This window comes from Pistacia vera, unplaced genomic scaffold (genome assembly GCF_008641045.1).
Source record: "Pistacia vera cultivar Batoury unplaced genomic scaffold, PisVer_v2 Contig109, whole genome shotgun sequence".
Lineage (NCBI taxonomy): Eukaryota > Viridiplantae > Streptophyta > Magnoliopsida > Sapindales > Anacardiaceae > Pistacia > Pistacia vera.
Genome location: NW_022195126.1, coordinates 995,571 through 1,012,360, shown reverse-complemented (window position 1 = coordinate 1,012,360; position 16,790 = coordinate 995,571). Strand labels below are relative to the sequence as shown.

Here is a 16,790-nt window from a genome sequence, read left to right as displayed (position 1 = left end):
CAAATATATCCATCAAATTTTATATATTTAAACATTTTCAATTAAAAACCTATAAAAGCAATTTAAGTCAGTTACATTATCTAATAAATTGGTCCATTTTATTAGAGTTAACAATTCTTTTCCACCCACATAATGACTTAATAACAGTTTTTCATTGAGAGACTTTTAAAATACCATTTTACTATTTAAATTTATATTTCGACGGTGAACAAAAAACAAATTTAGTCCAGATTGTTAGGACGTTTGAAGATGAGAGATCAATGAATTTGATAAGATCATAATATGGTTTGAGAGATTTTAGTTAGTGATATTTAAGAAAGAGAACGATGGTGATGTGAGATTCTTTAACACAAAATATAAATTTAAATAATAAAATAATATTTTAAAAACCTTTATTAAAAAAAAGTGTCAATAAACCAAGTGGGAGAAAGACGTTTACTCCATTTTATTATTAGTAGTAGATATCCCAAATCAGTCATTTAGAAAGGTTGGTGAGGCAAGCGGAAGAGGGGCTGTTTTCGAAAATTTCCCTAATAATGAATCCGAATAAACAGCACATAGATTTACTTGAAATAAGTAGAAAAAGCACAGAAAGTGGATGCAAAACTCGCTCCTTTGTCACACTGACACAACACAACTCTACTCTCTCCCTGTCTTTGTCATTGCTGTTTCTGTCGCCTGAACTTCATTTCTTGGCTTTTCTTATTCCTTTCTCTGTCTTCTGTCTTTCAATTTTCTCCTGTACTCACTACCATCAATTTTCTTTCTAACTTGTATTTACTTCCCCATACCAACCAACTCATTCACTCTGCCTACTATGAGAATGTCCACTTTTATTTTCAGGTATTCTCTTCTTTTTCTTTTTTCTTTTTTTTCAGTGGTTGTGGCTTGTTTTACTTGATTTTTTTTTTTATTTTTTTTTTGAACTTTTAACTTCTCATTTTTATTAAAGTCTGCTCTTTTTTTCCTTTAAGATTATGTTGTTTGTATAATAAAGCTGGGATCTTTAATATATTTTTATATTTTGTTCTTGATCAGCTGTGAAGTGATTGTGAGATTAGAATATTGAAGGCAAGTTAAAAGAAGAGAGCTTTTTGGACAGTTTTGATTATGGAAAACCCTAAAACCCCAGAAACCCTAGAAGCTCAAATTCCAAATGATGAAACCCTAGAAGAAGTTCAGGGGTCTTCTGGGTTGTTTGGTTCTCTTGAGAAATGTACTGGTTTAGTTTCTGGTGAAGAAATGGGTAAAGGGGTTGATATGAACAGTGGTGGTAGCAATGCTTGTGAAGCGGAAGTTGCTGAAAGAGTTATTAACAATGGAGGAGAGAATAGGGTTGAAGAGAATAGTGTTTGTGTTGCTGAGGTCCAAGAGATTAGTGTTAATGTTGCTGGGTGTGAAGAGCGTGGTGTTTGTATTGCTGGGGTTCAAGAGAGTAGTGTTAATGTTGCTGGTTGTGAAGAGAATAGTGTTAGTGTTTCCGGGGTTCAAGAGATCAGTGCTAGTGCTGCTGGGGTTGAAGAGAATAGAGTGGGTGTTGCTGGGGTTGAAGAGAATAGTGTTAGTTGTGTTGGGGATGAAGAGAATAGTGTTAGTGTTGCCGTGGTTCAAGAGATTAGTGTTAGTGTTGCCGGTGTTGAAGAGATTAGTATTGTTGCTGCTGGGGTTGAAGAGAATGAAGTGAGTGTTGTTGGGGTTGAAGAGAATAATGTTAGTGTTGCTGGGTGTGAAGAAACTAATGATAGTCTTGCTGGGGTTCAAGAGATAAGTGTTATTGCAGCTGGTGTTGAAGAGAATAGAGATAATGTTGCTGGAGTTGAAGATAATAGTGTTGGAGTTGCTGGGTGTGATGAGATTAATGTTAGTGTTGCTGGGTGTGAAGAGCATAATGTTACTGTTGCTGGGTATGAAGAGAATAATGTTAGTGTTGCTGGGGTTCAAAAGATTAGTGTTAGTGCTGCTGGGTTTGAAGAGGTTAGTGTTAGTGTTGCTGGGGTTGAGAAACGCTGTTTGTTGAGTGATGGTATTGTAAAAAAGAATGAAAATAAAGTGGATTTTGTGGAGGCACAATTGGTTGCTGAGTTGGGTATGGCTGATGATGGGAGTGAGGAAGTTGTGGTTGAGAAGACTGTAAAAGATGAAGAAATGAATGAAGAGACCGTTTTGGGTTCAAGTGAAGCTGGCTCGGTTAAAAAGATTGAAGTTTCTGGAGACAATATATCACTTTTTGTAGATTTTTCTGGTTCTCTAAGCAGATCTAATCAAGAAAATCTTAATGGAGCAATGGGCACTGGATCAATGTTGAGTAAGGAGTTAAAAGAAACTGGGGAAGAGGAAAAGGAAGTTGGAATTGATAATCAAGAGAGCAATTTTTCTGTGGGTGATGTCGTCTGGGTTAAAACCAAAAATCAGACTTGGTGGCCTGGAAAGATATGTGACCCTTTAGGTGCACCAACATCTGCAGTGAAAACTGACCAGGTGGACTGCCTGCTTGTAGGGTATTTTGGAAGTGTGCATGTTGCTTGGTGCCACCCATCTCAGCTGAAGCCTTTCTATGAGAACTTTGAACAGATTTTTGGGAAATGTAAGGCTAGAGTCTTTGTTGTTGCAGTAGAAAAGGCAGTGGATGAGTTCGGTAAACGACTGAAATCGGAGTTGACTTGCTCTTGTGTTGCAAAAGAAAGTCACCAACTATCTGGCAATAGTGCAACTACCAAGGGAGCTTCCATCCCTAAGCGTAAATGTGCTGAACTTGGCAAGTTTTCGGTCACTAATTTGGAACCTGCCAGTTTTCTAGAACAACTCAAAAATCTTGCACTGGGCTTTCCCATGCCTGGCATGCTTGAGCGTAGTGCTGCACAGAATAGTTTGTCTGCCTTTTATCTTTCTATTGGACATAGCCAAGTGCCTATGGATCAGCTCCGGGGAACTGATGTTGAATATAGTGATGTTGACAAGCTCATTACTGGAAGCAATGACGATATTTTACAGCAGAAGAAGAATGAAGCTCTGGCCATGATATTGGGAGGGGACCTGGGTATTGTTGCTGACGAGGTAAGTGCCTCGGGAAAAATGGAATCAAATTTCAGAAAGAGAAAGAGAAAGAGAAAGAAGGATTCTGAAGCTAGAAATGGCATTGATGCAAGTGCATTGGATTCCTTATCTAAAGAAAAGGAGGGCAGCCTGATGGGACCTCCGACTATTGCTGATGAAGACGATCGGAGTGAGGGGAAAAGTGAAAAGGGATTTGAATTGAGAGAACGGAAGAAGAGTAAGTATCTATCATATCCTTATGTAAACTGGGGAGACAAAAGCCTGCCAAGCGAAACAGAAGATCTTAAGGTGCAGACAGTCATTCATGATGGAATGGAGGAGGAAACCGGCAGTGGTTTGTTTGTAGTTTCCCCTGCAGCTGTTAAATCTAGTGGTAAGAGATTCCAGAAAATATGGTTCAAAAAATTCATAAGTGGAAATGATATATCTGCAAATCCAGAGCTGATTAATGCATCTTCAGCAGAATTGCTCTCTGAACTCTGTTTTACAGCTGTAGACTGCCTCTATCCGAATAAAAACAAGAACTTTGATTTAATTGAGTGGTTCTTTTCTAGATTCAGAATATCGGCATATCATGATGAATCCATTTATGAGATGTACTGCAAGAATACGGTTGGTCAGAAGCAAAAAGATGCTAAGCCTGATATGAGTGAAAACCCTGATACATTTCTCAGAAAAGATCCACTGGAAATGAGTCAGCCTCCACCCAATATTGATCCTCAGCACAAGGTGCAAAAGAGAAAGAGAAATAGTAACTCAGCAAAATCAAAGATTAAATCTCCTTCTGGCCTATCAGATGCGAATATGAATCTTGATGCTAGTAGCTTATCAGCAAAAGATTTCCAGAGTACAGGCACTCACAATCTGCAAACTGGACAAACTACTTGCATACCTGATTTGAATAGTAATGGTGCTATACCCATGGTTTTGGCAGAAAATGCCCAGGTTATTGGCCAAGTGGCTTCTGAGACGAAGAAGAGGAAAAGGAAACGAGGAGCTGCTGCAGGGTGTTCAGAGACTAGAGTTGGTGCCAGCTTACAAGATCCAAATGGAAATGTTGCGAAATTTGGATCATTGGTGGTAGACTTGCAGGTGAAGGGCCCGTACTCTATCAATTCTACCCCTGAACAAAGAAATGGAAATTCTCCTGTACCGGCCTTGTGGGTCAAAGATCCACCAGGAGTTAGCCTGCTCTCAACTGAAGGTAAGCCTGGACAGAAAAGGAGGAGGAGGAGGAAAGCAAAAGCAGCATCGGAACATCAGGAGACAGTAACTACTGCAAACATACCAGACTTAAATGGAACTAGTGCAGAACCCTGTGCATCTCCACATGGAAAACCAGAGAAGAAGAGGAGGAGGAGGAGGAGAAAAGGGGAAGCTAGTGCAGGGCAGCTGAGTAGAAGATTTGCTTCCAGGACACTGAATATGAATAGAAATCAGGACAGAGTTGACGGCAGCGGAGAATCTTCAGGGACTGCTCTTGTCCTGACATTTGCTCCAGGAGTTTCCATGCCTTCGAAAGAGGTTTTAGTTACAACATTTTGCAAGTTTGGGCCCTTGAAGGAATCAGAAACACAGTTGTTGAAAGACACTAATATTGCCCAGGTTGTTTTCATGAGGAGTGTGGATGCTGGAGATGCCGTTCAAAGTTTAGAGAAGAGCAACCCTTTTGGTGCAGCCCTTCTCAATTATCATCTCCTGGCAAAACCTTCCGAGTCAGTTACTCAGCCTGGTGAGGCACCTCCACTTGAATTCATAAGGCAGAATCTTGAGATGATGACATCAATGCTAGCAAACTCAGGAGATAATCTTTCCCCGGAGATGAAAGCCAAATTGGAGAATGAGATTAAGGGCCTGCTGAAAAAGGTCAGCTCCATACCCAGCTCTTCCTCTTCCTAATCGAAGCTGTAAGATATAAAATATTCATTTGGTTGTTTATGTAGTAACCCTAGATTGTTATGCTTCCCTGTTTTGTCTTCTGTATCGGCTGTTGCTTTGTATGTATTTTCCCTCTCTCTGATGTTGCCAGCACGAGAACTGTTTGGTCTTTGCTACTCTGAAATGCACAAGCCTGGGAGCTGCAATCAATTCGACTAATTGCGTTTTCTTTTTCTTTGGCTTCTGATTATTAAGTATGTTTCTTCTTTTTCAGATTTTGTTTGTGTGGTGAGAAACAAATGTATGCCATGAAATTAAGCCAGGTTAAGAACCATTGGTCAGTACCATTGTTCTGATGGGAGCCTTTTGTTGACTAGCTAGTTGAAAACCACATACAGACGCAAATCAGGTAAGACATGCACAGATTCTGCATCGACAGCAGTAGATAATGCTCAAGTCCATTTTAAATCCAGAAACGTTAACATCTTAATTGCTTTTCATCCCAGTTTTACCCACTCAATCAATTGGCACTTGTGCTTACACCGAATCAAGATATCCAATCACACCAAGTGTAACTGGATGCGAAAAACAATAACACAAGATATTTGACTATTTGTAGCTCGTATAATGGAAAAGATTGTTCCTGGATATTAATTGCCTTGTTTGCGTAGTACATGCGCTCACATAGATCTTTACTACAATTGATCGCCTTAAGTTAACTCATATTTGTAAATTACAACAGAAAAATTGGACCCGCAATTTGACACAACAGTAGTCAAGATATTTTCAGGTTGGCTTGGCTCAATGTTCTAAAAACCAAACCGGACCGTCCGATCGGACCGGTAACCGGCGGCATATTTGGTCCGGTATTCTTTGAAAACCGTTAATTTCATTCAAACCGGATTGGACCGCGGTTGGATTGTTGGAATACTGTTGAATCGCGGCTCAATCCCGTCGGATTTCAACATCGTTCAAGGAAGAAAACGCCACCATTAGACTTGACGACATCTCCACGACAAAACCCAGCCGTTTTCAGTGACCTTCGTCGCTCGCCGTCCACCTAAAGTTCACCATCAGATTCGTCAGCACCTATACATCAAAAGCCCCATGATTCCAAACCTTGATTGGTCGTCAATCATCGCTGTCGCCACCATCACCAGTCTCTTCGCGCGACAGGGGTGTTTTGGATAGATTTTAAACCTTAAGGGAGTATTATAGAAGCGTTTTTGATGAATTTCAAACATTTAGGGACTAAAAATAACTTTACAGAATATGGTCCAACAGATCAAACTGGAAATCGGACCCTTGAACGGGTCATAATCCGGTCCGGTTTTCGGAACATTGCTTGGCCTTGGCTTATATATCACATCCCCAGTTTAGCTGAAATTGGAAATTGCCCTAGCAATGAAATGATAGAAGATACAGCAAGTTTCGTAGTAGTCCGGATTTAATTTGTTGGTACAAAAGCTCAAATTTTATGCATACCAATGTAGACTTCAACCTCTGTTTCTCCATCTCTGTGTGGGCTAAGAACATCTATTGTATTTAACACCAAGCCATGGGGGAGAGCACAGGGGCACATTGTGCACATACTAAACTCAACCAGCGCGCATCAAATAAAGAAACTAAAATTCAAGTTGCTAAGTCAAAGTTTACTGTTGAATCTCGCCCAAATTATTAGTCTTCTGATGATCAAGCGGAAACTATTGTTTGGTGTTGTGGGATCTGGCATCGTTCTGAAATTGAAACATCTCACAAAACACAGAATTTAGAAACCAAAAGCAACAAATCAGAACACTGCCTAACATAGCAAATGAGTGTCATAATCAAACGTGATCAATTTCACAGTTTGCAAAAGAGGAAGATGAAATCTAATTATTTCTTCAAATCTCTATAAAAAATTGCTGCCCATTCAACATGGCAAAATTCATTGAGAATATGTCAGATAATCCATCATTCTCTGGACAACAAAAGTCACCAAGTACAACAGAACCAACAATAGCTGGTACAATGTGACTTGACATTTTCATTCCATAACTGCAACTCCTCCTGCGGCTTTTATCTTCTCTATTATGTCATTTGCCTCTTCTTTAGTGACCCCTTGTTTAAGTAGAACAGGTACCTTCTCAACCAGGTCCTTGGCCTCCTTCAAGCCCAAAGTAGTGAAAGCCCTCACTTCTTTAATGACCTTGATTTTTGCAGCTGCGTCAAATTTCTCTAATTTCACATCAAAAGCTGTCTTTTCCTTCTTTTCTTCGACTTTTGCAGATCCAGCAGCTGCCCCTCCCTCTGCACCCAAGTCCATGCCTTCTGTTGAAATTGGCTGCAACTTTGGATGCCTTAGCCTCTCGGTAAGAGTAGGTCCAATTTGCTTGCGTTCATCAACAGTCAATGCAGCAATGCGTTCAGCGAGCTGAACAACTTTATCAGAGGGTGGGGGCCTCGGGCCATATGGATCATAGAATGCTGGATATTTGTACTTTCTGGGCTTGGCTTTAGGATCTCTGGGAACAAAATCAGGCTGGAAAGAACGAAACTGCAAAGGTCCAATTACTTCAGTGAGTGTTGGACGAGATCGAATAGATCTGGCAAGTGCTATCAACTTCATGGTTTTGTGTTCAGTGAAAAAAATGAGTCATGGAATAATTATGGCTAGAAATAGATTCTCTCCTTTATGACAAACCACAGCAATGGATGAAACAGGAGGACTTCCAATTCACAACGTATCTGAACAGCACCTTCTAAAGCACCACAATCTAGAAGAAAAGAGAAAATAATAAAAATAAAAGGTTACATCAGTTAGAAAAAAGGAAAATGTCTATTTATTTAAATACAGAAGATCAGAAAATCTATGCAAGTATCAAACTGCAAAGTTCACAATAAGCACTTTACATCAAACTGTACAAAAGTGTGATTCGAAGACACCGTGATTAAAGTGCAAATCGTAGACCTCTGCTGAATCAGAATCAATCATACTTCCCCACAATTAATCCCCTTATAGGTATACATATCAATAACTCATTATCATATCACTGTGCAGATAAACCAAAGGCCCAAGTTGGCACATCACTTTGCCCTCATTCGTTACATTTGAACTTTAGCATAAACAAAGAAGTAAACATATTGAAAAACTAATGCAAATTTGCTGAAATATGTCCAGAAAGCTAAAAAACGGAAAAATTGGTTCTGCTACGGGCATTGATGGAAGTCAGGGTTATTCAATTCAGTTAAGTAGGAGAAGGGAGAGAAGAGTTGAGGAGGTGCATGTTGTGGCGGAGGTGGCGGTGGTGAGAGGAGGAGGGGAGGGGTCGGGTTTTTAATAGAAGGTGAATTAGGGTTTATATGGCCTAATCTAGCTGGTTAATGAACTATTTGAAGTTGTAGCATTCTGTTCAGTGTATAATTCATAGTGAAAGAGAAAACCCCAGATTCAAACACCAGATTAACAACTAAGAATGTTTCACAAAAGACTGATCAGCAACGAATACAGACGGTGGAATCAAAGATCTTACCTGAATGAAATGAAAGTGACAAATGGAGATCAGCAACAGCAATAAAACCCCCAGTTTTGTTTTGCATCTATAAACATAAACCCTAGACTCCAAATCAAGGGGACAACAAGCCCATGTAATTGGCTTCCACAAAGGCCATTGTCACTGCACGAGACTGAGGCGGACCAAAGACCAATGGACTATTTGTTCATAGTACAAACTGTACAAAGACCCAAAAAAACCCATATTCGTGCTAACCTAACTACCTAAGGCTAAAAGAACTCAGATTTGGACTAACCTAAGGCCCAAAGAACCCAGATTCGGCCTAACCTAACAAAGAAGTTGTTGGTCTATAAAATATAATTTAATAATTATGTTAATAACAATTTAAAAATCTTATTCACTAAATAAACAATTATAAATTTTGAAAATTACACATTCAACCTACTTTTAAAGTTGATTATTTTCAAAATTGATAAATAAGTGATTAAGATTAAACCTATAATAATTCCAAACTAACTCAACATTATAAAACATAATTAAAATGTTTAATTAACTTTAGATTTCCCTCCAAGATGGAAATTATATCTGAATTAAAAGAAAAATATTAACCTTAGATGACCTCGTCAATGAGATAATAAGGGCGTCATTGACGCATTTATAAAAACGAATTTAGTTTGCACCGTCCCTTTGAAAACGATGAATTAATCCACAGAACGTGTATCACAAAGAAGTGGCTTTAAATCTTTAAAATTGATATGGAATTATTTTCCTGCTCTTGCCATGCATGCTTAATCAAGTTTTCCTTCTTTACAATATGCTTCCTCTGTATAATTGTAATCCATGATAAAAACATGCAAATTGCAATAATCAGGAGTTAGCCACGAAAGTGCAATGGGGTCACATGGTAATTGCACGAAACTCAATGAGAATTCTCACTTTCCCTGAAAACACTGCTTCCTTCTTCTTTAAATGTCTCAAAACAATGTCCAAGCCGCAGAGAGACATATGCATAGTGAGGCTACTTTATGAAATAATAACATAATAATAATCACTCACAAAACACACAGACGTCGGAATATAAAAGATATAGAAAGATATACTAAGTACTTAAACTAAAAAAAAGAAAGGAAAACAATAAAAAAAGCACTATTATATCTTCCTCGGTATAACAACAAAATGCTAGAGCTTTGAATGTCTTACATGGCGATAAGACACCAAATTAGATAATATAAAGATGATTAAAAAAAAAACAAACAAAAATACAAAGCCAACACTAAGGCACTTATGGCAGCCCTTTTTAGAGACTTAGGGATGTCTCTCATTCACACTCCTATTGCTGCCGCATGTTAAGTCAATCACGATTTCTGAAGACTGCCTTCACTGAATCAAACATACAAAAATAAAATAACCTTTTCATCAAAGGCATTAGATATTTCACATATGATGGGATCGATCATTCCTGGATTAATAGAAATTTAGACTAAGGAATTTGTGGCGGATGAGCCATAGCCATTCATCATTCCAGTCCATGATCCCAAATTTCCTAAATACCCGAATGTGTCCTTCCCAACCTGATCGGAACAACCTTGGTCTTGCCAGTCGAGTGACAAGAGCTTTGTATTTGGTTTAACATCAACCGCATTTTGATGATCTTCATTTGCTTCGTATGGAAGCATCAATCTCTGGCAAGTGTCCATGAAAGTTCCGCCATTTCCATCAACAGACATCCCAAATGGAGAGCAAAGACCATGAACGTTTGGAGCCAGTCCATGACTCAAACCCCCAATCCCACCAACCATTCCCAACTCATGACCATTTCCCATAAAATCATAATTTCTAGAACTACCAACTATAGCTTCTAACTTACTCTCCATAAAATCAATCGGCCTCGGATTTTCAAGCATGGCATTATATTTAGCGTCCATGAAATTAGGGTTAGCAAGAGCACCATGAGTGCCCATTATGTTTCCAAGGTGAGAAAATTGCATATCGGGGAATGAAAGGTGAAGATCAGTGGGATTATGAGATGATGATGATCCGGGATTTTGGTTAATGGACTGATGATGATCGTTCGATTTTTTAGAAGAAACTTTCTTGTTCTTTCTACAGCCACCACCAACAGGAATGTTCCTCAGGGTGCCGCCCTTAGTCCAATACCTTCTACAAGTCTTGCAAAAGTAGCGTGGCTGAGAGAGGCTGTAATTGTTGTAGTAACAAAATTTGGTGTGTGTCGAGTCACACCTCGGGCATTTGAGCGCCTGATCGTGCGGGGGCCTCAGCCTCCTTTCTATCAAAGGCCTAGAGCAAGTGAGCATGTCACCACCAGATGGTGAAGAAGAATCCAAACCGGAATCCTCGTGAATCGTGCCCTGGACATGGAAACAAAGAAATAATGCAAAATGTGTTAGTGCTACGACTAGACATTCTTTGTCATTTCTTAAATATCGATTACTGCGAAGGCTAGACATTCCCTGCCATTTCAGCAACCAACTAGAATGTCCGGATGACCGAATAATTACTACCGCACACAATCCTAGAAGCAAACTCAATAGTATCCGATTAACCATCCAAATTTAACTAGCAAAAACGTATGGTTATCAACAATGTCCCGAACTTACAATGCCCATCATCTTAATCAGATTATGTTGATAAAGCTTTTTAAGAACAGACAGAATTATTTTAATCGTAAGTTAAATGAAAATGATGAGAGTTAATTTCGCCAGTATCTCTTGTTCGAATTATATGGCAACAACATGCATGACTTGCATTAATATATATATCTTAAATGGTAAACCAAAAATGTCGGCAGGTTCTCGGAAACAATTATAGGTGTCGCCGTGTCGGCAATTATCAGAATTTTGGAACAAACGGGACATATATGAATTGTGTTTTCTCTCATTCATGTATCTAGCTAGAGTTGAGTCATAAACAATGCGCTAAAGCAACGATGGAAAAAAAGCTATATAGAAGTTACAAATGCATGGCCATGGCATATTAATTACCTGAAGCCAATCAGACGAATCCATGCAGACTTGCAGTGAAGTAAGACCCATGAAACAAACGCCAACTACAAAATAATTATATAATTCACACTCTATCAAACTACCCTAGTCACCTCCTCTTCACAATCAGAACGCCATTAATTCTGTGTACTCCTTGACTCGTTTGTCTATGTTGGAGAGAGGGAAATTGAAAGAGAGAGAGGAAGATGACAAATTGAAGAGAAGAGAGTGAGAGTGAATGGAACGAATGGTTTGTCTGGAATGCGGGGGGGAGTGAGGGTTGGTGGTGAATATGAAGGGAAGAAAAAGTGCAGCAGCTGTGTAGTGTGGACAGTAGAGAGTAGGTGGTGGTAAACTGCAAAATACGGTCCAAACAGTGTCGGTGGCCAAGCCTTATTGGGCCCCACTATGTCTGTCCAATGTTAGAACAACAATGGACCCACTTCTTACATCAGCTTGACTGAAACTCCTCTTGTAAAATAAACGGACTGTGATGTCACTACAATCTTTGTGTTGCTCAAACTACAGCCGTTGGATTATAAATCAGTTAACGTCAGAGATCGCGGCTTAGTCTTTACAATTCACAAAATGGGTCCACCCTTCTCTGACGTGACACAAGCTTAGAGGGACAGAGATGGAACAGAAGAGAATAATAATTTTGCAGTTCTCGATAAAGAGAGAAAAGCATAACGAAAGAGCACTCCACTTGCGGGCCCTCTCGAGTGGCCCCCACTCGCTCTCCTCCTACAAGCAAAGGATAGATTCCCCACACCACCACTCCCTTCTCACGTGCCTTCCTTCCCCTACCAATGAATTTTTTATATTCCCCATTTCAAATTAAGAATTGGCCCCAACTCAACTAGGCGGCTCGGTGGTTGGATTTTAAAAAACGAAATCGAGTTGAGCCCGCATCAGAGTTCACGAGGGTGCTTAAGGCTGTAGCTTGCGTGAAGAACACACTTGAGGAAATAGGGCCCAAAGTACAGAGTCAAGTGAATAAAGTGTAAATGCCCACGTTTCACCGTACAACTGACACTTCCTTCTTGTAAGGAGTGGGATTTTTTATCTCACACTCACTTCATAGTCGATTTGGTAATCATCGTTACTTTCCCAAACGTTTATTTTTAGCCCATCTCGTACAGGGTTTAATCATCATTTCAATCATAAGGTTTATGATTATTTATATTTAACTGGATTTCAACCGGAGGGCATGTATAGATATACAAATACACTATCACTCTATGCCCAAGAATTTGAATGGAGCTTTAGGTTGCTTTCAGATAGATGGAGACTGAGAGAAAATTCATGTCCCCCACAAGGCCAAAGTGTCTTGGTCGATTGATCGATTCTTGTCATTTGCATGTGTGGGGAATGGAATGGTCTTTACTCTTTAGATGATAAAGATATCTTACTTCAAACACAAGCAACCATTTTTGTCTTACATACTGTTGGGCGGCAGAAGTAGTTAAAACAATCAAAGGTAATTAATTTAATTACCTTTGGTTTAATGTCAATCTATATATGGCCCCGCTAAAAAGAGAAAAATGTCTTCCTGTTTATTATATAGGAGAGCTTTAATTTTCATGCAAAGAGATCACAGTCGATGCTTTAGCGTGATTCATGATTGGAGGTTTAAATTATTTTACCATCTTTCTGTCCATTTCACATGCTATATACGTGCCACGCACTAATTTAGTGCTAATGTTTTAAAAAGAAAAGCCTCGTCTTGCGGTCTAGCATGCAGCTGCTAGCAGCATTTGCTTTCAAACTATGATCTCCTTTAATCTGATAACTTTCAATCGGGAAAATCTTCATGTTGAAGCTCAACACTACTGCCTCACTCTATAGTCTATATTATCTTGTTGGTGCTTTTAGATTTTAAGTTTTTTTCCCGTCAACTTCTAGTTCAGATAAAAGTGAAAAAACACAACCCAATTTATTCAAAAGTTTTATTCTCCTACAAATCTTAAGCTTTCTTTCTTTTTCCCCCCCTTTGTAAAGTCACAAACAGCTTATTATCTATTTTAATTAGAGAGAATAATGACAAGTGTCAACATGTAATTAACCCTTGATTGTACCAGTTCGAAATTTGAACTCAAATGTGTAGGCTTTGCATATGAATATATATATATTTTGATCAAACGGTTTCAAATTTGGGTAGGTTCCCTCTGATGATGATCAGAATCTGATGTGGTCCTCCTCATGATGATGGTCAAACAACTATGCACCTCGTAATTTGTTCAGTCAATGAGGTTCTTTTGGGCCATGGAGTGGGCCAGCATTGATGAGTTCCCTTTGATATATATTCCCGTATTAGCTTTGAAGCCACATGTATGGCAATGATGCATCAAAATATTTGGTAATAGTAATACTGACCATGATTGGCTGGAAAAGTTTTAGATTATGACTCTGTCCCTTGATCCAATGGGCTTCTTTTATTTATCAATTAACAGCTTGGAGTTGGAACTAAGCGCTCGATGAAGATCATATATCTAAATCATCTGATCCCTGGTCCATCGATATCCACCCGTGCATGTGAAAGATTATGTTTGACAGATAAAAATAAGACTAATGCCGTCAGCAAAATATATCAATCCTAAATTCAGATAATCAGTCTTAAGTGACACTCAGCTTGACCAAGGGTGATATAGTGCGCATGCGCGACATCTACAGCGATGACTGCGGCGCAGGGCGTAGAAATAAAAATATATTCGATGGGGGCAGAATTTTTATACACGAATCTGATGGGTCGGTGGACAGGATCTTCAACCCCACTGTATTTTAACCTCTATTACTTTGCTTTTTCTCTATTTGTTTTGTTGCCAGAGATGAATGATTATGATTTCTGTTATTTTGCTCTACTAATCCAGGTCATTTGGGTCCCATCTTTGCTTACTGAACCCGACCATCCGTCTCTTATTATTGTCATTTTTTCCCCTCCCGTCAATTTCATGACCTTCAAATTTCCCCATTATATCGTGAGAACTGATTCTGCTGTCTTCACGGTTTTCATAACTATTACAAGTTCTAAATTTAATTAAGAGAAAACGGCAGGTTTAGAAAAATGCGAAGTTAATGCCTTATTTGTATTTATTTCAAATTCTCACCCTTAAAATAATATCGTTTTCTTTATTTTAATATATTTTTAAACTTTTTACTATAGCACGACACACATATAAAAGATAGACTCTTATTAGCAATGACCAAGTCGACAGTTTTTGACTTTTTTCCGGTCGACTCTAATGTCTAAAGTCACTTTCGAGACCACCGTTAGACTTCTCACAATCTCCTCTACAAAACTCATATTTTCACTTGCCGACCTCACTCACTGTTTTTAATCACCTTCAAGAGTCAATAATGGTGTTAGTTTAAGGATAAAAATCTGGAATAAATGCAACCAATGCTATCAATTTGTGATTTTGCTAAACCTTTAGTGGGAATATGTCGTTTTCAATCACCTTCAAGAGTCACTAATGGTGTTAGTTTAAGGATAAAAAACTAGAATAAATGCAACCAGTGCTATCAATTTGTGATTTTGCTAAACCTTGAGTAGGAATATGTCGTTTACTCTTTAATTAATTAATTTTATAAATGTTGTGTGTGATTTTTCCACCAAACTCGAGATATTGCGAGGATATAGCTCAACTTCATTGGTTATTCGACCCAACATGAGCTCGTCGACATTTAACTCGACCCAGCACAAGTTGGTCGTGAACAACCCGAATGATCACTCAATCAATTCCTAGATAACTTCAGATCCCAGATATTGCGGGGAAGACTAGATCAACAACAATCTGTGTGCAATTACAGTGCCCAATCGTGAGAATATCAAAATTGCATTTCGAATCAATTGTAATTCATTTATTTTCACTCTTTTATTTCTACAAATCTTGTACATAAACCACCTACAATGATGGAAAATGGGTTACAAAATTTTCATATAACTCTAATTGTAAGGTCTCACAGCAAATACAAACACAATAAACGTAGGCTTAAGAGTTTATTTCGCTGAACCACTTTAAAAATCTCTTTGTTATTTACATTATTACATTCCTTATTTTTCATCGCTGATTACCTGTAATCATGTACATATCGGTTCCAATCTCGTCAAAGTCGATCAAATCATTCTAGTTGGTACATATTTCTATATCAACAATAAACTAATTTGAAGAATTTAGTAGGTTTTAGAACCATTGATTTGTTAAATAAAACGAGGTTGTGATTAAAATTGAAAATTTTCAGCTCCCAATTGGTAGTCAAATTTGAACACGAAAGCCATTATGTAATTAAGGTAATGATGTTGTTAAATTTTGAATGATTTGAAACAAAACTTTACTTGGTCAATAAATTCTCCACGTAATTGAATATTGATCTTTCATTGATTAATTGATAAATAATATAGGGTGTGGGTCCATTAGAAATTAAATTAAATGATGTTCTTGTTGATCAAATCTATCTGTAATTGGATTTAAATGACAGTGATGATGAAGCCTCACCTCAAGATTCGGCCCCTTATGGATCATGTAACACGCATTATTGGCGGCTTCTAGATGCATGTGTTGATACTTCTAGTTGTTGGCCGATATTTAGTTATTTGTATTACGGATAAGAATGATGGACTGATTTGTTTTCATATTTTTGTATGTAATAAGGATTAAGGACATAATCACATTTATTTGAATTCCAATTATGTTAGTGCACGTGTGAATGGAACATATTGAAGATATGATTTCATTTGAATTCTTGTTTGACTACGGAAGAGTCCAACTCAAGTTTGGTTACTAAATAATTTGATTTAATTGGGATTCAATTATAAGGATTATGCTTCAACAAAATTTCATTTGATTTTTTGTTTGGATTTGCAACTAGCCCAATAAGAATAAAAGTGTAATTACATAAATGGGCTTGCACATTAGATTGGAGGCTTGGAGCTAGTCTAAAAGGCCCATATTCCACTAAAGTCCAAAGAAACCATCCATTCAGTTAATCTGATTAAGTTTCAAATCAGATTAAATTGCATTTAATCTATTTCATCCACTCTCAAAGTACTCAAAAAACCAAAAAATAAAAACTTCTCTACTTGGAATTTTTTTTTCACTGCTACAAATAACTTAAAAAGTAGAGAAAAATCGAAGGATAAAATAAAAATAAAAACTAATTTATTTTTTCCCTATTACACCTATCAGGGGACTCATACCCTAGACTTTGTGGGAGCCAACGAAAAGCTTAACCATTAAACTAAACCCTCAAAGATAATAGATTAGTATCATCTCATCCAACTAAAGCCTTAAGGATAATTGACTAACGAAGTTTTAGCATAACATTTCTCTAGTTTTGAACCAGTATGTAATTGATTCAATTA

The 16,790-nt window shown here is 38.0% G+C and overlaps 3 protein-coding genes across 4 annotated transcripts; 1 reads left to right on the top strand and 2 right to left on the bottom strand.

Annotated features, from left to right (window-relative positions):
- Window positions 1-525: 525 nt before the first annotated feature.
- LOC116135539 (serine/threonine-protein kinase ATM) lies at window positions 526-5,539 on the top strand. 2 transcript variants are annotated; one of them, XM_031421259.1, is made up of 3 exons: window positions 526-843; window positions 1,039-4,920; window positions 5,207-5,539. In XM_031421259.1, exons 2-3 carry the CDS (start codon window positions 1,111-1,113, stop codon window positions 5,222-5,224), a joined length of 3,828 nt encoding a protein of 1,275 aa, XP_031277119.1. In that variant the 5' UTR covers window positions 526-843; window positions 1,039-1,110; the 3' UTR covers window positions 5,225-5,539. The 2 variants fall into 2 exon arrangements, with proteins under 2 accessions (XP_031277119.1, XP_031277110.1); XM_031421250.1 differs by lacking the exon at window positions 5,207-5,539 and having other exon boundaries at window positions 528-843; window positions 1,039-5,165.
- A 1,244-nt stretch (window positions 5,540-6,783) lies between these two features.
- Window positions 6,784-8,418, bottom strand: LOC116135565 (50S ribosomal protein L7/L12). Its single transcript, XM_031421276.1, has one exon. The coding sequence runs from the start codon at window positions 7,538-7,540 to the stop codon at window positions 6,959-6,961; it is 582 nt and encodes a 193-aa protein (XP_031277136.1). The 5' UTR covers window positions 7,541-8,418; the 3' UTR covers window positions 6,784-6,958.
- A 1,138-nt stretch (window positions 8,419-9,556) lies between these two features.
- Window positions 9,557-11,704, bottom strand: LOC116135553 (dof zinc finger protein DOF5.6). The gene is made up of 2 exons (XM_031421269.1): window positions 11,429-11,704; window positions 9,557-10,795 (listed from the first exon to the last, which is right to left on the bottom strand). The coding sequence occupies exons 1-2, from the start codon at window positions 11,477-11,479 to the stop codon at window positions 9,902-9,904; spliced, it is 945 nt and encodes a 314-aa protein (XP_031277129.1). The 5' UTR covers window positions 11,480-11,704; the 3' UTR covers window positions 9,557-9,901.
- Window positions 11,705-16,790: the final 5,086 nt, after the last annotated feature.

Excerpts from the sequence above, each read along its gene's own strand:
- LOC116135539 (XM_031421250.1), top strand. The coding sequence starts at position 1,111 with ATGGAAAACCCTAAAACCCCAGAAACCCTAGAAGCTCAAATTCCAAAT.
- LOC116135565 (XM_031421276.1), bottom strand. The coding sequence starts at position 7,540 with ATGAAGTTGATAGCACTTGCCAGATCTATTCGATCTCGTCCAACACTC.
- LOC116135553 (XM_031421269.1), bottom strand. The coding sequence starts at position 11,479 with ATGGGTCTTACTTCACTGCAAGTCTGCATGGATTCGTCTGATTGGCTT. Across the intron at positions 10,796-11,428 it reads ATTCGTCTGATTGGCTTCAG|GGCACGATTCACGAGGATTC; the intron begins GTAATTAATATG and ends TTCCATGTCCAG.